The following is a 24,600-nucleotide window of genomic DNA, read 5'->3' as shown; positions in this document are numbered from 1 at the left end:
TTATTCACTCCCATGCCTAATGTGACCACTGCAAAATCCTGGAAGGAAACAATATTAATGTATGTGAGATGAGGGTATTGGGTCAGAGAATTAAAATCTGGTCAGTGGGATAGAAAGAAAGACATCAGGAATGTAAAGGCATTTTACTAGTCATCTAGACTGTAATCTTCTTGTGGGATGGGAACATGTCTACCAAATCTGCTGTACTGTAATCTTCCAAGCACATAGTAAGCATTAGGTAAATACCACTGATTGATTTTTTTAATAGTATTTGTTAAGCAGCTACTATATGCCGGGCACTGTTCTAAGCACTGGGGTAGATAGAAGGGAATCAGTTGGACACAGTCCCTGACCCACATGGGATTCACAGTCTTAATCCCCATTTTGCAGATGAAGTAACTGAGGCACAGAGAAGTTGTGACTTGCCCTAGGTCACACAGCAGACAGGTGACAGAGGCAGGATTAGAGCCCAGGTCCTTCTCCCAGGCCCAAGCTTTAACTACTAGGTCACGATTAGCTGCTCCTCGTCTCTTAGATGATACTTCTACCTCTACCTAGAACTTGTTTCCTGCTGCCATGTTCTTTCTTGCTATGCTGGTCAGCATTAATCAATGCTTCACCTATCTATCAGCCAGTTCTAGTTTCCTCTGCATTAGAAGACAGATCTTATTTGCCCTCTGTAAAAGAATGGCCAAAAGCTAATCAATCTTCAAAGCCAAGCACTGAAAATAAAGTTCTCCTGGGGACTGGGGTGGGGGTGGGGGGAAATCTACCTTGTTTTTAAAGTCATGTAGCAGTCACTCCTCTAGTGTCAAGAAAATATTGGTTTGGATCTCAAAAGCTGCCTGTCTATTCCTTCTGCCCATCCTTTGTGACAATTGTAAATGGATTTTTGCCACACTGTGCACAATGGGTAGCCTCACACCCTCAGGGAATATCAGTTTACTGAAACTGTGATTTACTCTGTCATGTTTCTCATTTTTCAATGGGCATATCACTTTATTTGGTAACATGATCACAATCCTGAATTCACATAATGAAGCAATTTCAAAGAGCTTTATGGTTGAAACTGCTCAGTACAATTCCACTGATGGAGAAGCAGGCACAAAAAAAGAAGGGGAGTGGAGCAGGGAGGAAGGCAATTTTCACGGTTGAAGATGTACTGTGCAGTGGAGGACGTAATCCTGAGAGGCACTGATAAGGAGGAAAGAGGGAGTCTGTGGCACTCCTGAAATGGTGCATGTATACCCATGATATGCCACTTGCTATTCACTTGCTCTCTTACTCCACTCAATGCTCACATAAAAAGAACATGTTTATTGCACACCAAAAAGAACTGTGTCCCAGGCAACCAGTTTGTAGCATACCAATGGCACCCTGATGTTTTTACAAAGCACCTTTCCTTTAATGAGCTCAAAGCACTTGCCCAGATATCTTTGCCCATGATAATATGTTCTGATGGGCAGAATCTGGTATTATTGTTCCCCAAACACTCACCCGAATTTACAGATCTTAAGTCAATTAAATCTCATTTCTTCAGACTCCAGCAGATTTGTCCAGCATTCAGCAATCTACCTCATCTACTAACCTGACTCTGAGGCCCGAGAGGGGATTCAGTCAGTTGTATTTATTGAGCACTTACTTTGTGCAGAGCACTGTATTAAGCACTTGGGAGAGTACAATAGAACAATAAACAGATACATTCTCTGTCCACAGTGAGTTTACAAGAGAGGGAGACGGACATATAAATTAATTACAGATATGCACATAAGTGGTGTGGAACTGGGAGGAGGGATAAATAAAGGAAGCAAGTCAGGGCAATGCAGAAGGAAAGGAGGAAAGGAGGGCCTAGTCAGGGAAGGCCTCTTGGAGGAGATGTCTTCAATAAGAATTTGAAGAGGGGGTGAGTAATTGTCAGATAAGAGGAGGGAAGACATTCCAGGCCAGACACAGATGTGATTTGAATGCAATCATTAGATTTTTTTTTTAATGTAACGTGTAAAGAATTATGAAGCAAATGCTTGGAATCAACCAGTCAATAAATGGCTTTTATTGAGTGCTTTTGGTTTGCAGAGCACTGTACTAAACACTTAGGAAAATACAATACAACTGAGTTGGTAGACCCAACCCTTGCTCACAAGGAGTTCAGAGTCTTGCAGTGTAATCTACAGGGTGAGGGTGATAAAGAATAGAGAGGCAGAATGGCCTAGAAGATAAAACACTGGCTTGGGAGTCAGAAGGACCTGGGTTCTAATCCCTGCTCTGCCACTTGTCTGCTGTGTGACCTTGGACAAGTCACTTCTCTGTGCCTCTGTTACCTCATCTGCAAAATGGGGATTAAATCTCTGATCCCCATGTGGGATATGGACTGTATTCATTCAATCTTATTTATTGAATGCTTACTGTGTGCCGAGCACTGTACTAAGTGCTTGGAAAGTACACTTTAGCAACAGATAGACAATCCCTACCCAACAACGGGCTCCCAGTATGCAACCTGATTAGCGTGTACCTTAAATAAGTGTTTAGTACAGTGCCTGTCACATAGCTTAACAAAGACTGTTCGAAAAAAGTTTAGAAAAATGATCTCAGAATCTGAAGTATGGATTAGAGATTGTCAGGAGGCCAGGAGACTAGTGAGGAGGCTGTTACAGAGGACAAACTGAGATGTAATAATCACCTGAAGCCTGATGGAAGGAGGACATTTGGGCACGAAGGAAGGGGAGGATCAGGAATCTGCTGTGGAGAAAAACCTATAAGATTTAGCGTTAGGTTAAATAGGAGAGTTGAAAGAGAAGGATTCAAGGATAATGCCCAAGTTTCAGGCTTGAATCAATCGATTGTATTTACTGAGTACTTTCTGGGTGCGAAGCCCTGTACAATAGAGTAAGGTGACATGGCCCCATCCCTCAATTAGTTTACAATCTATCCAGGGAGACAGCTTCAGAGACAGGAAGGATGGTGTCAACTGTAATGGGAAAGTTAGGTGGAGGAGAGGTGTGGGGAGGGAGGATGAGGAGTTTTTAGTTTCTAGATGTCCTGGAGGCAAGAAGAAATTTGAGACTGTGGGGGAGGTAGAGGTTAGAGAGGATTTTGGAGCCATCCGTGTAGAAGTGATAGTTGAAGCTATGAGAACACAGTTAAGCTCCACAAGGAAGTGAGTCTAAAGTGAAAAGAGAAGGGACCCAGAATAGAGCCTTGTTAGACACTCATAGAAAGGAGGTGTGAGGCAGAGGAATTGCTAGCAAAACAGACTGAGGAGAGGGAATAGAATGGTTTATGCCACCGAAGATAGATGGATAAATGTATCTGTGTAGGAGAGCCAAGTAGAAAGGAATTCACGTGAGGTTCTTGGACATCCATGGCAGACAGGAAAGATGGTCAGGGTGCAAAGGCAAGACTATATGGTTTTTCATGAAGGTTACGGGGAGACTAGGAAAGCTGTGAATATTAAAGGCAGTGAACTCCAAAATGGGCAGCAATAGGATCTCTTTCCCCTCATTGATTTTTGAATGTGGATCAAGTCACTGGGAGCTGTTTTGTTTCCTTTCTTCCCCTTTTTCACAGTCAGCTCTTCCCTCTGCTCTAATTGCAATTGCCTGTGATTGCCTGCCTTCACCTGCACTCAGACATCATTCCCCTTTGTGTCTACAATCCTTATTCCACATCAGTCTTCATTACTGAAGTGATTTCATCTCTGTCTTTGAGTTTTTCTTTTCTGGATGCTTGCTTCTTACTACTGGTAAAAAGTATTTGTTTATGATGACAATTGGTTGCCGTGGAAATGTTGTTGGCATTGTATGTTGAAGGGAAAGCTGGATAGAAAATTGTCCTTACAGAATCATTCCAAAAGAGAAAACTCTTTCTGTTCAGACAGCGCTTAGTTTTTATGTCAGTAATAAGACTAACTATGGTCCTATACCAAGCAGTCAGATGGGCTATTGAAAAGCTTGACTCCACTATAACTCTGGGTCATTGCTATTTCATCATTACTCCATCAGCAGGCATCTGATCTAAGTGCACCAGCTGAGGAGATTGATAGTTTTAAACCTTTATTAAAAACGGAATTACCAGATTCATCTCATAGTTGCCTCAAGGCCGAAAATGATCACTATCAAAGGACATGAAAACAATTTTGTTCCTCTCCTCAGCTCTGAAAAATTTGTTGGTGAATTGTATTTATTTTGCTTTACTTTGAAACTGGTAATTGGGAATTGCCGAGAGCATGAAGCTATGTAAAATGGAACATTAGTCTAATTCTTACTGGTAAAATTATGCTTCTATTAGTGAAACTATCCAGGTACAGAACAGGTTTGAGAGAGACTGTCAAACATCCCAGGTATTACAGAGGAATGAGCAAAAACAAATTAATCTCTAAATCAGTAAACTTTGGACACAGTCATCCCAAAACTAAGCAGGTGTGTTTGCAAGAACGTAAATGAGATTATTGGCCATTATGGCTCCTGGTAAAATCTAAATCTAGCTTTTAAATCATGGGACCCAGAGCCCATTGACATCGAGTACACCTTCATAGAAGAGTCTGAGAAGAATTTGTATCATCATTTGTATTATCTCAAAAAAAGTCTAGGTTATATTGATTCTATTGTTATTATTATTAATAATATATTTGTTGAACTGTTCTAAGCACTAATGTGGATACAATATAATCACATTGGACACATTTTGCAGGTGAGCAAACTGAGGCACAGAGAAGTTATGTGACGTGATGTTGACTCCATCTAGTTTCCAGGCTTCTAATTCCCAGGCAGGCGTCTGGGGGCTTGGGTGATACACTGATACTTCTCAAGTCCTCCTGTGCAGTGTCCGGTTGTAACCATAGTTTACATACTCTTGCCAGCAGTTTTCCAACTTCCCCTTCATGTTTTTTTATGGTATTTGTTAAGCACTTACGACATGCTGGGCACTGTACTAAGCTCTGGTATAGATTCAGTCCTGTCCCACATGGGGCTCACAGTCTTAATCCCTGTTTTACAGATGAAGTAACTGAGGCATGGGGAATTGAAGTGACTTGCCCAAGATCACATAGACAAAGTAGTGGAGCTGGGATTAGAACCCAGGTCCTTCTGACTCCCAGGCTCATGCTTTATCTAGTAGGCCAGGCTGCTAGGCCTTGCTATTCCCTCAGAATTTCTTTTGAGCATCATCTGGAGAATTGAATGAGCACCTTACTGGATGTAAAACCTCATTCTGAGGACTTTGGAACATAGAGTAAAAGAAAAAGATGTGGTTCCTACCTTGTAGGTGCTCACAGTCCATAGCTGCCATTCCCCCTCGACCCTGGAGCCCACCTTCCTCTCTCCCTTGTGGCAGGGTGTGAACAAATAGCAGCACACCTTCTTCACTTTTAAAACACAGGCTGGGAGGTGAGGGGGCTGTGGCTATTGTAACCGTCAGGCTCCAAACAGCTCTGCTTGGATACTAAGGTACATGAAATTATTTATTCTATCCTTGCCTTTTTATGTTGTGTTTCGTCTTTCTCTTTATGTCAGTCATCAGCCCTCTCACACCTTTTCCAGAGATTACAAACCCCTTGAGGGTCTATGTCTAATTCTCACCCATGTCTTTTTTTCCCAGTGCTTCATTCATTTATTCAATCAATCGTATTTATTGAGGGTTTACTGTGTGCAGAGCACTGCACTAAGCACTTGGAAAGTACAATTTGGCAACAAATAGAGACGATCCCTATCCAACAATGGGCTCACAGTCTAGAAGGTTTAATACAGGACTTTGCACACAGTAGAAGGTTAATAAATACTATTACCTCCACTTATAATTTACTGGGAATCCCTTGGGTAGCTGTTAGCCAATCCATCCAAAACAGCTCTTGTGCTTTCCTCAATTTGATCCAGTATCTCTCAAAAATTATTTGAACGAAGGAATCGCCTTAGAATTTTCCTTGTAAATACTGAGCTAAAGAATTAATTGAGCCTCTGGGATTCGCTTCATCCTTGAGTGCCCCTTTCACACCACAATCTTTAAGTGCCCCCCCAACTCCCTAGCTGGCATCCAGCTTCTAATATTTTGGAAGGATCTCTCTTATTAGCTTCGATGTCCACTTTATTCCTCTGGGGCCATTAATCTCCTGTTTGAATCTGTCCAAGCAATTCTTTGGGTCTGTCTTGTTCTCCTCACTTGGGTGAGCTTCCGTATTTTAAAGAAATAAGGAAGTTTCAAGAAATAAGAAAAAGAATGTCATTATAGGGGGAAAAGTCATGCCGTTTTAAAAATAATTTTCCCCTTTTACATATTGCAAATTATATACATTGCAAATTTCCTATGTAGATTTTCTGTTGCTATTTCTTTTAGCTTTATTCAAGAAAAGTTTGCCTCCAATCATTATTTCCCTTTCTAAAATATAATATTATTGTTTTGGCTTTTTGGCCTTCTTCCCTAGTATCCAAGGAGCAAAGTTAAATTCATTGTGTTTTAATTTCTATTATAGAAAATTACCTACTGCACCAGATCTTGTCTGGTACTAATAATAATTAAATCCAGATGTGGGTCCTAGGATTAGTTGCCCCAGGAAAATCATCCATTCCTTCTAAAAAGCTTACCATCGCTTCTCATCCACATTCAACCTAATGTGAGGATAATCGAACTCCCCCACTATACTACCGATTCTGATCTCGAACCTTCTCCAAACACGTTCCAACCTGTCCAGCTCATTTTCTTCATCCCGAATAGGCGGTCTACTCTCTTGCTGCGCTAGGTTTCAAACATAGGCCTCCTTTTACCCATTCGACATTATCTGATAAGTTATACACTGTTTCTCCCACTTCCACCTTCCCACCCAATCTTCATTATTCTTGTAGAACACAGAGCCTCGTAGCATTGTGTCTTAGGGGATTCCTTCCTTCCTCCAAGAGAGGCTGAACATTTTTAAGGCAAGTAGCCGTCATAGGCTGCCTGGGGAACAGGACTCCACAAAACCACACCAATCTTGCGCACCACATAATTTCACTGCTTGATATGTCTGAGCTGTCGAAAAATATCATGAAAAGCGTTATAGGATAGATGACCCTAAATGATAGCTTCACGCAGATACTGTTCGATTAGACCGTAAGCCCGTCAGCGCGCAGGGATTGTCTCTATCTGTCGCCGAATCGTACGTTCCGAGAGCTCGGTACGGTGCTCGGCGCATAGTAAGCACTCGATGAATACTATTGAATGAATGGATGAATTTTTGCTGTTGGAACAGATGAAGTGCATTTAGGAATTAATCTTCCAGCTGCCTCTTAATTAGGGAAGAGTTCTTCACACTGCCCCGTATCTCTGTGCTCTAGAAAATCAGTGTTTGAAAGATCCAAAGTACAACCACTTAAGATCGAATCGTTTTAGAAAGTAAGCATTTTAAGTGAAATAAATCAACAGAAATCACGAAAGCCCGAGTTCATCTATTTCCCTGCCTACAAAATTCGAGAGTGGACCATTCATTCGTTCAACTGTATCTACTGAACCCTTCCTGTGTGCAGAGCACCGCACTGAACGCTCGGGCGAGTGGGATACAACGATAGACGGGGGTCGCCTGGGCTCATCCGTTCCATCCTCCGGCCACCGGGCAGGGCCAAACCCCAGAATTGAGAATTAGAGAGGAGCGGATCACCAGGAAAGGAATCTTTTCCATATCCTTCAGTCGGCGGCTCAAAGACGTTCAACGGCTGAGGTTGAAGAAACCGTTCGAGATTGGGGCGGTGTTAAGGGGAAACGTCCGTGGAGAACCAAGTGGGCAGGCCAGGGGGAAAGTTTCTTCCTCTTGCGGCTGGAGGAGCTGCTCCGGTCCGCCGATCCCGTCCCATCCCCCACCCCCCAAACTCCCCACCCCCTTCTCCCCGGCAGGAGGTGGGCCCATCCGAGCGGATTAAAGGGTCAAAGGCAGGGGCCTCTCCGCCTCTCTCCCGCCCAGCGCCGTCCCCGGCTCCCGCTCCCGGCGGAGGAGGAGGAGGAGGAGGAGGAGGAAGAGGAGGAGGAGCTGTCCGAAGGGGAAGCGGCCCGCCCGCGGGAGCGGGACAGCAGACACGGGGCCGGGGGCGGGGGAAAGGGGCGGCACAGCGGGGAGAGGGGACACCCCGGTAGGGAGAGGAACAGAGTGGGGACTGCGGACAGGGGAGAAGAGAGTGGGGAGAGGGGAGAAAAAGAGTGGGGACAGGGGAGAAAGAGGGGAGTAGGGAGAAGGGGGAAAAAGGGGAGAAAAAGAGTGGGGAATAGGGAGGGGGGAAAGGGGAAAAAAGGAATGGGGAGAGGGGAGTAGGGAGAGGGAGAAAAGAGTGGGGAAAGGGGAGTGGGGGGGGGGGAAGGAGAGGGGAGTAGGGAGAGGGGGGAAAAAAGGAGAGGGGAGTAGGGAGATGGGGGAAAAAAGGAGAGGGGAGTAGGGAGGGGGGGGAAAAAAGGAGAGGGGAGTAGGGAGAGGGGGGAAAAAAGGAGAGGGGGGAAAAAGGAGAGGGGAGTAGGGAGAGGGGGGAAAAAAGGAGAGGGGAGTAGGGAGAGGGGGGAAAAAGGGAGAGGGGAGTAGGGAGAGGGGGGAAAAAGGGAGAGGGGAGTAGGGAGAGGGGGGAAAAAGGAGAGGGGAGTAGGGAGAGGGGGGAAAAAAGGAGAGGGGAGTAGGGAGAGGGGGGAAAAAAGGAGAGGGGAGTAGGGAGAGGGGGGAAAAAGGGAGAGGGGAGTAGGGAGAGGGGGAAAAAAGGAGAGGGGAGAAGAGCGCAGAGGGGATCGGGAGAGGAGCGCGGAGTAGGGAGCAGAAGAGGTCGGAGAGAAGAGGGGAGAGCGGAGAAGAGAGCGAAGACAAGCGAAGATCCCACAGAGAGGGATCAATCCCCTCGAAGGACAGGCAGGCAGGCAGACTGACTGACGGCCGGAGGGAGGAGGAGGAGAAAGAGGAGAAGCCGGGGGGCCCGGGCCACCAGAGGGCATGAGGCTGCCCGCGACCCTCCCCGTCTAGAGGCCGCGCTCCGAGGGCCATGGGGTCGCTCGGACGCCCGGGACCCTTCGCCCTCCTCCTCTGCGCCCTCGCCCTTCCCGGTGAGTTTCCAGCCCGGGCCCTTCCCCATCCGGGGCGGGAGGGCTGGGGAAGCGGGAGACGGGGGGCGGGGGGCTGGGCGCCGGGGGAAACCAGGGATCGGCGTTTGGAGGCGCCGACAGGGTTGCGGTAATTCTAGTGGTATTTGTTAAGCGCTCACTATGTGCCCAGCACCGTTCTAAGCGCTGGGGTCGTTTCAAGGTAATCGGGTTGTCCCACGTGGGGCTCACCGTCTTAATCTCCATTTTACAGGTGAGGTAACTGAGGCCCAGAGAAATCAGCAATAATAATGTTGGTATTTGTTAAGCGCTCACTATGTGCCAAGCACCGTTCTAAGCGCTGGGGTCGTTTCAAGGTAATCGGGTTGTCCCGCGTGGGGCTCACAGTCTTAATCTCCATTTTACAGATGAGGTAACTGAGGCCCAGAGAAATTAAGTGATTTGCCCAAAATCACACCGCCGATAAGTGACGGAGCCGGTTCTTAGAACCCACAACCCCTCAGTCTCAAGCTCTTTCCACTAAGCCACGCTGCTTCTCAGCGAACCCGGCAACCTTAACTCTCGGACCCTGGCGTGGGTTTCTTGGGTGGGGAAGAGGAGGGAGAGAAGATGCTATTGGTTCTGCGGGTGTGTTTGTGTGTGTGTTGTGTGTGTGACGACTGAGTACTCAGGACACCTCCCCCAAAGCCCTCCCCACCGGCCCCGCACCACTGCAGCCCCAGCCCCCAGTAGTGGATAGAGCTCAGGCCTGGGAGTCAGAAAGTCATGAGTTCTAATTTTGACTCAGCCACTTGTCTGCTATGTGACCTTGGGTAGGTCACTTCACTTCTCTGGGCCTCAGTTCCTCCTCTGTAAAATGAGGATTGCGACTATGAGCCCGACGTGTGACAGTGACTCTGTCCAATCCGATTTGCTTGTATCCACCCCAGCGCTTAGTTCAGTGCCTGAAACGTAGTAAGCGCTTAAAAAACACCAAAATTATTATTGTTAGTGTGTTTGGGCAGAAACTCATTGATCTGGTGAGAGCACTTCGTTTTACTACTTTAATAACTCACGGCTCCTCCGAGACCCCGGCCTGAGCCCCAGAAGGCCCTGTCCCGCACTGGGAACTGAGATTTCCCCCCACGCCCCCCCCATCCCAGCGCTTTACCCTGTGTCCCTGTGTCCCTGTTGGGGAACGTTCAAAACCAAGTCTGGAAGAAAAGCCTTCACCCCCACCTCTTTCCTAAACCCTGGTGTTGCAAATCGGGGTTTGTCCAAAGACCCCCTAATGTTGAAAAAAAAAAAAGCAGACAAAAGGCAGAATCAGCCTTCTTTATCTGTTGGTGTGATTAATTTCTAGAGCTCTTGGAGCACAGAGCCTGGTCTGCCCCTATCCCTATAAACACCCTGGAGCCCAGACTGGTCCCAGCCCTCCATGGACACTTCATCAACATTCAGTGTCCGTTCAGAGGGGATGAGTAGGTGCTTCATTACCTGACTCACATTCCTTTGTCTGCCTTCTTCAGAAATCAGACACCCTTTCCGAGATACTGTGTTTCCCTCTAATTCTCCTTCTTGCCCTCACCAGTTCATCTTGTCAAGCAAAACAAAGGGGTCCCAGGTGATAGATGAGCCTGGCACAGCTAGAAAATGCCAACTTCAGCAGCGCAAGCAGGGAGGAACCATAGTCGAGTGTGTCAGAGAAGAGCCTGTTATTTACTTTTTTAAAAGTTCCCTAAAGACTCCTTTAAATAACCTTTAAGAAGATCATAGGGAAAAACCCAAGAGCATCTTTTCGTGCTACATATTCACTGTCACCTGTCACAGAAAAAATAAAATAGGTCCGATGCCTCAGTGCTAAAACAATGCCCTTCATCTTTCTCTCTCTATCCCTCCCTCCCTCCTCCTTCTTTCAGTTAAAAAAAAAAAAGAGGAAATGAAAAGAAACAGGAGACGAGTCTTCAGAGCCTCCCTGGGAAGGTTTGGTTTCAGAACTAGATTTTTTTGTTTTATCTCGTGTATTCCTGCAGCCTGTTGTCATATAGAGACTCGAGCCCATGCTGAGGAGCGGCTCCTGAAAAAACTCTTCTCTGGCTATAACAAGTGGTCTCGTCCAGTGGCTAACATCTCCGATGTGGTTCTGGTCCGGTTTGGATTGTCCATCGCGCAACTCATTGACGTGGTAAGTGCACCCACCATGCAGGACTCTGAGCTTTCTTCTCAATCTCCAATTTTAGCTTAATGGAAAATTTCAAATCCTTCTGCTCATTTTCTCAGAGAGAGTGCATTTTCTCCATGTTTGTCCAGACTTCAAAGAGATTCAGAAATTGACTTAGTTCATTCTAGTACTAGGGTTTGACATTAGATTGAGAATGGTTTCTGAATTTAGATTTGAAATCGTATATTGCGACAAATGAGTTAAGACTCAGAGTACCCATGAGCATGGCCATAACTTTAGCAGGAAAGAGAGGAGAAAAGCTTCTCGTTCAGGGTAACCTGGCTCTGCCAGTTGTCTGCTATGTGACCTTGGGTAATTCACTCAACTTCTCTTTGCCTCAGTTTTCTCATCTATTAAATGGCGTTTCAATAGCTGTTCTCCCTACTTTAATAGAGTCCCATGTGGGAGACTGTGTTTGTCTTGAATTGTATCTACCCCAGTGATTAGAACAGTACTTAACAATTGCTATAATAAATAAAATGAAGGGTAAGCAACCAGGATGGACAAGTAGCAAATTCCTCCATTAGACGGCTTGGGAGAGGAACAGATTAGTGACCACTAGCCAGGATTCGGTACTTGTTGACAAGGCTGTGATGCATATATATAGTTAAGCTGAAGGTGTAAGCACCTAAATAATAATCATGGTACTTTTTGCTACATGCTAGGGTAGATATGAATCAGAATGGGCATAGTCCCTGTCCCCCATAAGGTTTACAACCTAAGAGGAGGGGAGAGCAGAAATCTTAAAATATAAAATAAACTGAGACACAGAGCAGTTAAGTAACTTGTCCAAGGACACATACCAGACTATTGGCAGGACTGCGATTAAAATCCTGAGTCTCCTACCTTAGTCTAGTAGCCTTTTTAGTCAGCCACAAAACTAAAAGGTCCCACATAATAATAAATGATGACAATAATAATAGTATTTGTTAGGCACTTACTACATGTTAACTGTTCTAAACATTGAGATAAAGACAAGTCGGTCAGGTTGGACACAGTCCCTATCTCCACATGGGGCTCACCTCTCCCTTCAGCACTAATTAGACAAGATAAAATAACAATAGAAAAAATGTGTCCAAACTGTATAGTTGTACAGAGAGCTGCTGCTATCCTGGATGTAACTCATGTCTGATAAGACCCAAAAGAGGTTAAGTTATAGATGTTCTGTGCTGTCTGTGGAAAAAAAGATCCCATTTGTGTTTGATTTTAAATTTGGGGTCCTGGTGTGCATGTGTATTTTTGTGTGCGTATTTGCATACAGGCTCGTGACTGAGCTGATGTATGATTATTATCATTATCATCATGTTTAAGTGCTTACTTTTGCGTAATGCCCTGTTCTAAGTGCTGGGTTAGAAACAAGTTAACCAAGTTTGATATAGTCCCTGTCCCACATGAGGGTCACAGTCTTAAGTTAATGCAGGAAAAGAGTAGGTTTCAGAAATGTCAATTTGTCACCTAGTGCCCTCCTTTTCATTTTTGAAGCAGAACAAGATGTCCAGGCCACCTGCAGCTGACCGTGCCAATCAGCTGCCTGGGTGGCATGTGAATAATTCAGTGAGGAAGCGGCATTAATAGTGACATTGCGGAAAGATACCTATGCCACTAGTTTCAGTCTATTTGTAGAGCAAAATGGTCAATAATTTTATTTCAAAAGGCCCTGCCTTTCCTAGCAAAAAAAACCCCAAACCCTCCCCCCGTAAAAAAAAAAACCCTTCCCTAAAAAACTCTTATATAAGTATTTCAAACTGAGCAGCACAGCAGTGAGGCATGGTTGTTGGCGAAAGGATTTAGATAAAGGTCTCGCAAAACACGTTTTCTGACACGAGCCTGGCATTTTAGATTCTCATCCCACCGAATGCTAGTGGGATGATCCTTTCCATACTGATGTGGGTTGTGATATGCTGCCTTTAAGAAAGGCATGGCTTGGACAGCCAGCCTTCACCTCCTAGGTAAAGATGCTTTGTGCTTGTGCTCATTACACAAGATTCACTGACTTTGCCCACAAATGTTGGATAGGTCCCTCTTCCTCTATTTCTTCACCCATAAAATGGGTTTAATAAAGTGCTTTTAATTAATCTTATAAAGAAAAACCAGGGCTTGTCTCATTTTTCTTTAGTGTTAAGAAGGATCAGTTATTCACCAGGAAGTACGTAGGGAGCAAGGGGTGGTTGGTAAGAGAGATGAGAGCAAGGTACAGTAGTAATAATAATAATTTTAATAATGACATTTGTTAAATGCTTACTATGTTTCAAGCACTCTTCTAAGCACTGGGGTAGATACAAACTAATCAGGTTGGTCACAGTCCCTGTCCCACATGGGTCTCACAGTCTCAATCCCAAACTTTACAGATGAGGTAACAGACAGGGAAGTTAAGTGATTTGCCTGAGATCACGCGGCAGACAAGGTTGGCATTAGAGGAACAAAGTGTGTGGTCTGGGTGATAACGGAAGAAGTGCTTTGGTAAGTAGAGAGAATAAGAGTCTACTGAGCACCAAAAACCCAGCTCTGCACTTCTATAACAGATTGCGCTCTTTGAATTCATCCTCACGGAAGATCATCAAGAGAAGCCATATCGTTCTCTTCCTTTCTAAAACATTTGAAAGTGAGTCCTGAGTGATTCATTCAATCATATTTATTGAGCACTTACTGTGTGCAGAGCACTGTACTAAGAGCTTGGAAAGTACAGTTTGGCAACAAATAGAGGCAATCCCTACCCAACAACGGGCTCACAGTCTAGAAGGGGGAAGACAGACAACAAAACCAAACAAGTAGACAGGCATCAATAGCATCAAAATTAATAGAATTATAGATATGTACACATCATTAATAAAATAGAGTAATAAATATGTGCATATATACACAAGTGCTGTGAGGTGGGGAGGAGGTTAGAGAAGAGGGAAGGAGTAGGGGTGATGGCGAGGGGAGGAGGAGCAAAGTTCAGTCTGGGAAGACCTCCTGATTCATTGTCATGACTGCCCAAATCTTCCAAACTACATGTAAGTATAGATTCTATCCCTTTCTACCTCCATTCCCAAGTAGGAAGCAGAAATGTCATCTACCCTGCGACTGGCTTGTGCTCAGGCTGTCTGGAGGGCAGCACCAGGAGCAAGCTGAAGTGGGTGTGGAAGGATGTGAGAGAATTCCTCAGAAAAAGTGGTGGAATCCTGACCCAAGCTGAGCTCCCAGTGTTGCTGAGAAAAGGGCTTGTACTTTGTCCCTTTATTTAGGCTTTTTGCCTGCCTTCAGTCAATCTCCTTGAAGTTTAACACCCTTAGGGCATCTTTTCCAAAAGTCAGAATGATAGAGTTTAAATGATCGAGTCCTCCTTTTTTAAATGGTATCTGTTAAACACTTACTATGTGTCAGGGACTGCATTAAGCAATGGGGTAGATGCAAGCTAATCAGGTTGGACACAATCCATGTCCCACATAGGGCTCACAGACTTACTCCCCATTTTACAGAGGAGATAACTGAGGCACGGAGAAGTTAAGTGACATGCGCAAGGCCACACAGCGGACAAGTGGTAGAGCTGGAATAAGAACCCATGTTCTTCTGACTCCCAGGCCCATGCTCTATCCACTAGGCAACACTGCTTCTCCTTCTTCTTGTTCATACTAAAAAGCCAGCAAAATGGCAGCAAAATATCCAGCAAAATGCAAAAACAATGCTGCAGGATAGAAAGGTGCTTTCCCAAGGTGACAACCTCCTTACTCTGTCACCTAAGGATGTAGAGTGTGATATGTCAGATTTGAATAGCTCAGCCACAAGACTGAGAGAGGGAGTTCTGGGGAATTAGAGAACCAGTCCAGGACTAAATAGTAAATTTGTTAGCCTTTGAAGTTCCAGAATACTTGTGAAATAGATGGGGAAGTTAATAGTGTGCAGTTCAACTCATGAAGAGCCCTAGCCTACAAGCTGTTTGAAATAATGGTGTAGAACAAAACCTTATTTTGGCAGTAGCACTTTATATGGTAAACGCCCATATTATGTTTACAGTACTTTTTGTCAATTTTCGCCAATGTCTTTATAGCATAAGCAAGCTAGTAAACAATAATTCTATGAACTTGCATTTACAATCGCCGAGATTGACTTTTTTTCTATTATCTATGCACACATATTCATTGCAAATTTAACGTCAACACCTTTTAGGCTGGAAATAAACTATGTGGCCAGTACATGCATGTGTGTTTATGCACATGTGCTTGGGCAGGCAGGGAATAGTAGAAGAGAGCAGTTGAAATCAAGTTACTGCAATATTTGCTGATGAATGCATTAATATTTTAGGTATTTGCCTGAGTCTAAAGAAAACTCAACAAACAGCTGGAAAGAGAGCCAGGAGGACAAACGTATTAAGGGATTTTTGCATTCAAGCATTCCCTCTAAATCCATTTCAAACAGTGTAACATAGACTAGCTGGTGCATTTTATCCCTATTTATTAATTTCTTAAGCTGTCAGTTTCTGGAGAGATACTATTGGTGAGTAGATAATACCAACCCCTTTTCCGCCCTCATTCTTCAGTATATCTCTTCACAAGTCAACATGTAAATGTTGATGTGGGAATACAACCCAAATGTGAGATGGAGAAGGGAAGGGCAGGAGATAGAAAGAACATTATAGGGGATAATTTCTTCCACTTTGGTTTTCATTGAAGAAAATATGAGTGGGAGAAAGAAAAGCCACTCTCTACATAAGTTATATCTTAGTACAGGGTATGTCAAGGCCTACCCCAATTCTCAGGAATATCATAGTGCAGGGGTGATGAACCCATCATAGGAGGGCAATATCATAGGAGGCAAAGTTTCATAACACTGAAGGAACTAGCAAAGCTGTCATAACACATAGCCTTTAGATAAATGAGTGATAAATACTATTTTTGCTTTACCACAATTTGTTAAATTTGCTAAAAGAGAGAACTAGTACTTTTACCAACTTGCCCCAAACCAAAGTAAAGAGAACACAAGATCGAGTCTTCCACCTCCCATCCAACCAGCTCCTGCCCTCCTCTCGTTAAAATCCCTCCTCAAAATAAACCTACTTCAGGAAGCCGAACCAGAGTGATTTCAATGAGAACCCTCCTTTAGGCTAGATTTCAGTGTCTACTGATTGTCTTTCCTAATAATAGGCATACAGAATCTTCCAAAGATGAAAGCCTAAAGACAATACAAATTAACGAAAAGTCAAAATGAACATCAGTTTGTTCTGTCGTTGTATGTGTAATGTGTGTAATGTGAAGGTGATTACAACATTCTACCTTTGTGTTTGAGGTCCTGGAGCGGAGCAGGAACTGTTTCACAGACAGGTCCTGATAGCACGAAGCACTTGTGGAGGCTTAATGTAAAACTGTTCTTTGAATCTGAAGAAGATACCACAGAAAGTGAAACTCACTTTTGAGAGTGTGTGTGGCTGAAAAGGCCAGTGGAAGACACAAAGTCCCAGCCACATTGGGTATCCAAAAAAAGTTGTCCTTCCTTGAGTTATGTTTAATATTTGCAATGTTTGGAGCTTTTTCCTCTTTTTGCTCTTTGTTTCTCATTCCTTAGGAAGGTTTTGTTAAAAAAAAAAAAGCCACTCCTTCCTTTACAGCAGAATAGAAGACTTACAGTGACAAAATACTCCAGAGTAAATCTAGATGCAGGGTATTGAAGGATTCTGAGAATTGGGGGAAAGATCAACAGAAGGAAGTTGCGTCTTGGGTATAAAATGTGACTAAATTTAACTCTGTGAAGCCAAAGCACTCTGTCTATCAGATAAAGCAATTATGCTTCACAACAGCTGAGAAGACATCAACTAAATGCTCAAGAAGGAACAGACAGTTTAGTTCAGGGTGAAACAGATGATCAATATAGGAAAATTAAGGGAGGTCAAATTCCGGGCAGAAAGGTCAGTGAATTTGGCCTCTGGAATAAATCAGTGGAGGTTGTGATTTAATTGAATTGGTTTTTTTCCACAACCATTAGTAAGTCCATCCAAGATACAGGAATAAAAATACCAACTTCTAGTACTCGCAATCCTGCAAATCTGACATGTTTTCTGTTAGAATATCAAGTTCATTTCTATAGTGTGGTTTCCTAAACACCTGTTGTGACACTTGTACACATCAATTCATGTCACAAGCAACTGAGTGTGATTTGCCTGGTCCCTGATGCCCTGGGGTGACCAGTGGGTTGTGCTTTTTTCCATTCTTATATGACTGCACCTCTGTTAAATAGACATTTTCACCCTTATTCCTGAATTTAAAAGCTCCTGTATTCAACACTTCTTGTGGACAATCAACCACTCACATTTACTGAGTGCTTACTATGTGCAGATCACTGTACCAAGAATTTGGGAAAATACAATATAATAGATTTGGTAGACGTGTTACCTGCCCACAATGGATTTACATTCTAGAGGACAAGGAACCTGTCACATCATTATTACCTGTCACATCATTATTCTGTACTTTCTAAATGCCTACACTGGTACACCACACCAAGTGGAAATAAAATAAGTGCTATTACCACTTCTAGAAAAATAAATTCCACTTTTTAGTCCTGAAAAGTACAGTTCTAATGGGGATAAAAAATGTTAATTCTCCTTGTGTTCTCTTTTAGGATGAAAAGAATCAAATGATGACCACCAATGTTTGGGTTAAGCAGGTGAGTATCCAACAGCAACCTAATTCCAAACCTCTTCTTCATCATATGGGGCTGTCTTCAACCCCTCATATCCTCTAGACTCTGAGCTCATTGTGGGCAGGGAATGCTTCTACCAACTCTGTTGTATTGTACTCTTCCAAGCACCTAGTACAGTGCTCTGCACATAGTAAATGCTCAAAAAATATGAATAATTGATTGATGGATTTATTTTCCATTGGTGGGACTACAGGAATGGCATGACTACAAACTTCGCTGGGATCCCCAGGACTATGAGAATGTCACCTCCATCCGCATTCCCTCTGAACTCATCTGGAGGCCGGACATTGTCCTGTACAACAAGTGAGTTTGCTTTCTGGTAAAGCCTTCTCTTTCTCCCTGACTCAGAAGAAAAAAAAGTTGTATTGAAATACAGTAATCAGTCAATGGTATTTTATTGAGAATTTTTTATATGCTGAGCACAGTTCTAAGCACTTGGGAAAGTACGATAGAATTGGTAGATACGATCCCAGCCCTCCTGCAACTTTCCTACTGTAGTCAGTCCTTGCTCACAACACTTTTCAGTCCCCATAACCCGGGCAATCCCCTGTACCCTTGCTAATGCTTTGGACTCTGGAAGTCATTGTAAGTAGATGTCATAATAAGGGCCACATTCTCGCTTTTCTGAACATATCATTTTGAGGATCTAGTCATCATTTAGAAGACAGAATCAGAATATCTGAATCATTTTGTGGGCTCATAAAGTCCTCCTGGCAGGGCTGCAACTAATTTTAAAGCTATAACTTTGTACCATCTTGTACTGCTGACGTATTCCTAGAAGAGAGGGAATTTCCAGGGGATTGATGAGCAGTTGTAAAGAACCAGAGCCAAGCAGTCATTGAATTTTCAAGATGGCCTCCAATATCCTACACAATCTGGACCTAATTTTGTTCACACCATTGCATAAAATATCAAATATAGTTGATCGTACAAATTACCAACTTCTCTCCAATAGCCTCATTTTGTTATTTTCATCATGATGCTGGTTTCACCATGTCATAGTCCCTTATCTGAAAAAAAAAATAGGGATAATTCCAGTCTTTCCCAAGGTTTTGGGAAGGACCCACTTATACAAATAAGCATAAGGGACTGTGCACATTACATCATTCTATGGAGTAATTAGCATGAGCAAATCTGAGGGTGGCATCTGTAGATTTGTAGAAAACTTTTGTTGTTAGCCCCAGCCGACTAAAACCTGAAATGAGAAATCACTTGAGAAAAAATTGTCTTTTTATATTTCATCTCATTATTTCCTTTTAGTTTCTGCCTGAAATAGTTGCTGTTCTTTAATCAAAATCCAAATCAGCATCAGATACAGAGCAAGTCTTGCTGCCAGCTCTATTACTTTTCCACTTTCCATTTGTCTTCTATTGGCAGAGAAGAAACCCAGAAAGGGGCTCTTGAAAATAGATAAGAAACTCAGAGAGAGGCTTTATCTGATGCCAGAAAACCCACCTGTTCCTCTTCCATCTGTGGAAATGGGGTTGTTTCACTCTCGTTTCATTTCGGTTTTGAAGTTCCTTGTCCTGGGCAGAAAAATGCGCCCTCTCTAAGTGTCAGCTGCCCCTTTCATCTGCCACTGTTCTCAAAGCCCACATCATTTTCTCTTCCCTGTCAGCCCCTTGCTTCCCCACACCTGGGATGTTTAACAAGCATCTCTGGCATTTGAATATTTTCCAAACATACAGAGCTCCACCTGAGTCCAATATACAACTGCAAATTCCAGAATGGGAAATTGAGGTAAACAAACATCAAAAAGCTAGCAGCTCAAAGGAGCAATTCAAGTTTCCTTTCATAAAATAACTCTCAGAGGTCACTTAGCTGGCACGACAGTCACAAATGGTTAGATTTGCATGATTTTTCCATAGTGGAAAAGCTCTAATTACTCAATCCCTCATTTCTAGTAACTTTGACAAACTAAAACCAATCCCCACCTGGATAGGAATTAAATCAAATCATTAATTGTAAGCTACTGCCAAGAAAAGTTGTTTTCCTAAGGGGCTTACAAATAAAACAAATTGAGCTTCTTCTGATCTCTTTACTTCTAGCCATCTGGTCATTAAAAAAAAACCCCAAAACAAAAGCCCTTACAAACACTGACATCCAAACCCCACCTGAGTATGCTAAAAAAAAAATCAACCACTCCGCCAGGCTCCCTGGGAGTGTGGCTTTTAACTAGAAAATGTTAATATTTGATTAAGAAGTTTGCATTTATATCTCACTTCATTAATTTCATAATGTTAGCTTGTAAAGTCCTACTGTGTATGTGAAAAGTTTTTCAATATTGTTTTAGATGAGAAGCATTAACGAAAAGTCCCAAACCATTTATTGATTTAAAAAGCTTCTTTGTTATTGTCTCCATTGAGCACCTTATACACAAATGGCAACAACTAAATTGAGTTGCTCTGTGCCTATCAGAAGTCTTGTATGGTGTGTAATATTCTGTGGTCAAAGTTTAATGCTCTCCAAAATGTCCATTTTGGCCACAAGGCAACCTTAATAGAAATTGGTGGTCAGCTGGCTTGATCCAATCATAGTAAATTACACCTAAATGAATATTCTAATGGGAAATGTGAATGTTTTGGGAATCTTACTGAGTTGGCACAATAAAAACATTTTTAAAATAGGTAAGTGCTTTCCACCAGATCAGACCAAGGGGAATATTGTTTAGCAGAAAGAGTCAGATGGTTTATTCCTAGACTTCCCTAAAACTCCTTACTGTTATATTTGCCAGAACTTCCAAATGTTTTCCTAGAAAGTAGTAAGTATTCAGAGACTCCAATCTCTCCCTGCATATTCTAGTTTAAATGTCCTTGGAAGAGGTATTGATACAAACAGAAATTGAAAGTTCCACATAGAAGTACAAGTACGAGATCGTGGCAGAGGAGAAATAGTGGCAGAGAAGACAGAGACAGAAAACTACAGCTGGCACACTTTACTTTGCCCACTGTTTAAAATCTCTTCCCCTTTAGATTTTTTTGTGGGAGTTACAAATGAGCAGCTAAGGAAATTGGAAAAGAGGCATATCTGCCTCTCCACTTTGTCTTACTTTCCATCCTTGGTCCTTTTCTTCCCCTCTTTAAGAGGAAATAGACTGAAAATGGAGAGAAGTCGAGCTCACAATCTAAGAATGAAAGGGGAAGAGGAGGATTTAACTAGTTAATCTAGGACAATTGAACATTAACCCAATAATGCAATAAATGCTGGCAAGAGCAGAAGAAAACTAGGGTCAAAATCTTTGTCAGACCAAGTGGGTTTTCTACTTCAGCCCTTGTATTTCACTGACCCTTCTCTTCTTTCTAAATTCTTTAAGTACTTTTTTTTCCCTAAAGGGGAGGATTTAAGTCCTGTGTTATGGCTCTGGACTGTATGAAGCAGTTCTATCTAGTGGATAGAACATGGGACTGTGAGTCAGAAGAGTTCTTTGTCATCTTCTGGCCTGCTCTGTGACTTGGGTCAAGTCACTTAACCACTCTGTGTCTCAGTATCTTTATCCATAAAATAGGGATTAAATGTCTGCTTTCAATACCGTTTTGACTGTGAACACCATATGGGACAGGAACTGTCTGATCTCATCTTGCTCTTTCTCCAGTGCTTAGCATAGTGATTGTCACAGAGTAAGCACTTAATACATTTCATAATTCTGTTTGTCAATTCTCCCAACTCTGTCATATTGTACTCTCCCAGGCAGTCAGTTCAATACTCTGCACCCAAGAATCACTCAATAAATTTGATTTTGTAGCTTCATTATTTCATATCTGAAAATAAATGAGTAGATTCTTTCTCAGGGGGCTGTTTTTGTTTTAAATATCCTCTTTCTCTTGCTTTGACCTAACAATCCAAAAAACCAACCATTTTATGCAGTTCCAGGACAATCTCAGGAAAACTTTTTCCATTCACAAAGTTGTGCTTTTTCGCAGGCACTCCACCATAATGTTCTCTCAGAAGTCTTACCTGCAGATTTGGGCCTTTTACTGGCAAAATTAGAGCAAAATCTGAGAGGTTCTGCTTCCCTTAAAATATAAACAAATGCCTATCAACTCTGGAAAGGCTATAAAAATCTTTAAAGTACTAACCCTCTCATCACAGACCTTCAGATTAAAATTGGGTCTTCTTTTGAACATTGAAATTATTGTCTAGAGACTGACAGTCAAGTAATCAGCCCGAGTGAATAGAACTGAAATGAGAATCAATCAGAAAAAAAATGATTTCCAAGACCAAGCTGGATCATTGCTTTAAAAATCATTACTTTACATTTCTTTGCACCAGAATCAAATCCAGAGGTCTAATGGATTAATTCATTAATAGGTAGGAGCAAATACATGCCTTTTGCTTTGTTTGTGATTCTATGTTAGTGGTACCCTAAATTTTATTGACTTTCTGTGCTGCTGACACACAGTGAGCAAATGATTTGCAGAAACAATCAGCACTGATCAGCAAACCTCTTCCTGCAACCACTATTGGATCAGAGCTCATTTTCCTGTATTATATAACCTGGATTATCTTTCCCTATGCCCATTTGCTCACAATGAAGCTCATTAAGTGAAGCAGTGTGGCCTAGTGGAAAGAGTACAGGCCTTGGAGTCAGAGAACCTATGTTCTAATCCCGCTAGGCCACTTGCCTGCTGAGTGACCTTAGACAAGTTGCTTCACTTCTCTGAGCTTCAGTTTCCTCATCTGTAAAATGGTGATCAGTGCCTGTTCTCCCTCCTACTTAGACCACAAGTTCCATGTGAGACAGGGGTTTGTTCAACCTGATTATCTTGTATCTACGCCAGCACTTAGTACAGAGCACGGGCTTTGGAGTCAGGGCTCATGAGTTCGAATCCCAGCTCTGCCACTTGTCAGCTGTGTGACTGTGGGCAAGTCACTTAACTTCTCTGTGCCTCAGTTACCTCATCTGTAAAATGGGGATTAAGACTGTGAGCCCCACGTGGGACAACCTGATTCCCCTGTGTTTACCCCAGCGCTTAGAACAGTGCTCTGCACATAGTAAGCGCTTAACAAATACCAACATTTATTTTTATTTAGTTTTTGGCCCATAGTATGCGCTAATCAAACGCCATTTTTTCCTACCACTTTTCTCTCCAGTCAGTTTTTTGAGATTCGCCTACAGTTTATGCCCATCAGCAAGATACTTCACTACCACCAAAGCTTGGTGTCACCTGGGAACTCGGAGATTTCTCTACACTCTCCATCCTTCTGATCATTAGTGAGCTATTCTTTTTTGATAGTTTAGTTTGTCAGGTGGCTAGACATGATTTAATTGATCCGTTGTCTCAGACTTTCCCTCTCAGGTGGAAGTAAACTAGCAATTATGGCACTGCTAGAGAATAAGTCTGGCCTAGTGGAAAGAGTATGGACCTGGGACTCGGAGGACCTGGGTTCTAATCCCAGCTCTGACACTTACCTGCTGTGTAATCTTGGACAAGTCACTTCTCTTCTCTGTGCCTCACTTCCCTCATTTGCAAATGGGGATTCAATACCTGTTCTCCCTTTAACTTAGATTGTGAGCCCCATGTGGAACCTGATTATCTTATATTTACACCAGCACTTAGTACAGTGCTTGGCCGATAGTAAACACTTACTGTTATACTGTACTCTCCCAATTACTTAGTGCAGTGCTCTGCACACAGTAAGCACTCCATAAATATGATTGAGTGAGTGATTGAAATACCACAATCATTATTATAGCACTGATGCTATCTTGCAAGAGCAAACACTGTAATGGGGGAAGACAGAAATGAAAGTATTTACAAAGAGAGAATCAATATAAATGATTGAAAGTATAATTAAACATATGTAAAAGTGCTGAAGATGGCTATAAGTAAATCCATACGGGCTGAAAATGACCAGAGTGTTCATACAGCTTAAGGTCTTAAATGTTAAGTGGGGAAGCCTTGTTGGAAGAGGTGATATTTTAGGAGAACTCTGAATAGCTTGGTAGAAATGAAGAGAGCGAGCTAGAGGGTAGCAGGTGGAGAATTTTGAAGATGATGGTGATATGTTTTTGCTGTGAAGCAGAAGCAGTTGGAAAGCCAGTGGAAGTTTTTAAGGAGTGGAGAGATTTCTTGCGGGTGATATTACAAGAAGATGACAGTCCATGCAGAAGCAGGTAGCATAGTGGGGAGTGGGGAGAGGCTGGAGACAAAGCCAAATATTTGTCATAATCACGAATCTATCTTCCAGAACTCAACACCAAGAGGACATGCAACAGTGTCAGTGGTTGCTTAAGTAACGCTTCTTAGAGTGGCTGTCAATCAGACATTACCCTATTTAGGAGGTGCCCATTCGTTGTGTTTATTGGCATTTTGGAGTACTTGGGTTTCAGGAATATTTACAAGTTATCTCTCCTCCCAAATCATTCTCCCATTTTTCTAAAGAGTGGTGTATTAAGGAAACATCTATCCTCTTCCATTATGTCAGCACTTATAACTCCACAAATTGGAACAAATGATTTATTCCTTTTTTTTCCTCCACTCACGATTTCTGTTAAATATTTCTTCAGTTTCCTCATTAAAAATCAAAGTATTACTTGCTCTAGTCCTTTTTTTCTTTCTAGGAATGCAAATCAGAATTACTTTAAGAAGTAAGTCAGGTTAGATACATATCAAATTAAGCAGGAACTCCTGTCTAATTCAGCCCAGGGCAATGTGACTGAGAAAGAGAAGAAAGGGAGAGAACAGTTTAATAAA

The 24,600-nt window shown here is 42.7% G+C and overlaps 1 protein-coding gene across 3 annotated transcripts in view; it reads left to right on the top strand.

The window, feature by feature from the left end:
• CHRNA4 (cholinergic receptor nicotinic alpha 4 subunit) overlaps positions 1-24,600 on the top strand; it is a 38,146-nt gene that overhangs the window by 3,656 nt on the left and 9,890 nt on the right. For 2 of the 3 annotated variants that reach the window (XM_029071356.2, XM_007668751.3), the window contains exons 2-4: positions 11,043-11,194; positions 17,825-17,869; positions 18,099-18,208. In XM_029071356.2, the coding sequence (XP_028927189.1) occupies positions 17,853-17,869; positions 18,099-18,208 (127 nt within the window). In that variant the 5' untranslated portion in view covers positions 11,043-11,194; positions 17,825-17,852. Of the gene's footprint in view, positions 1-8,742; positions 9,034-11,042; positions 11,195-17,824; positions 17,870-18,098; positions 18,209-24,600 lie in introns of those variants that run through there. The other variant, XM_001506527.4, reaches the window with a different exon arrangement.

The sequence above is a fragment of the Ornithorhynchus anatinus genome, chromosome 8, assembly GCF_004115215.2.
Source record: "Ornithorhynchus anatinus isolate Pmale09 chromosome 8, mOrnAna1.pri.v4, whole genome shotgun sequence".
In the NCBI taxonomy this organism is placed as follows: domain Eukaryota; kingdom Metazoa; phylum Chordata; class Mammalia; order Monotremata; family Ornithorhynchidae; genus Ornithorhynchus; species Ornithorhynchus anatinus.
The sequence above is the reverse complement of the archived record's forward strand: the minus strand, read 5'-3'. Positions and strand labels throughout refer to the sequence as shown.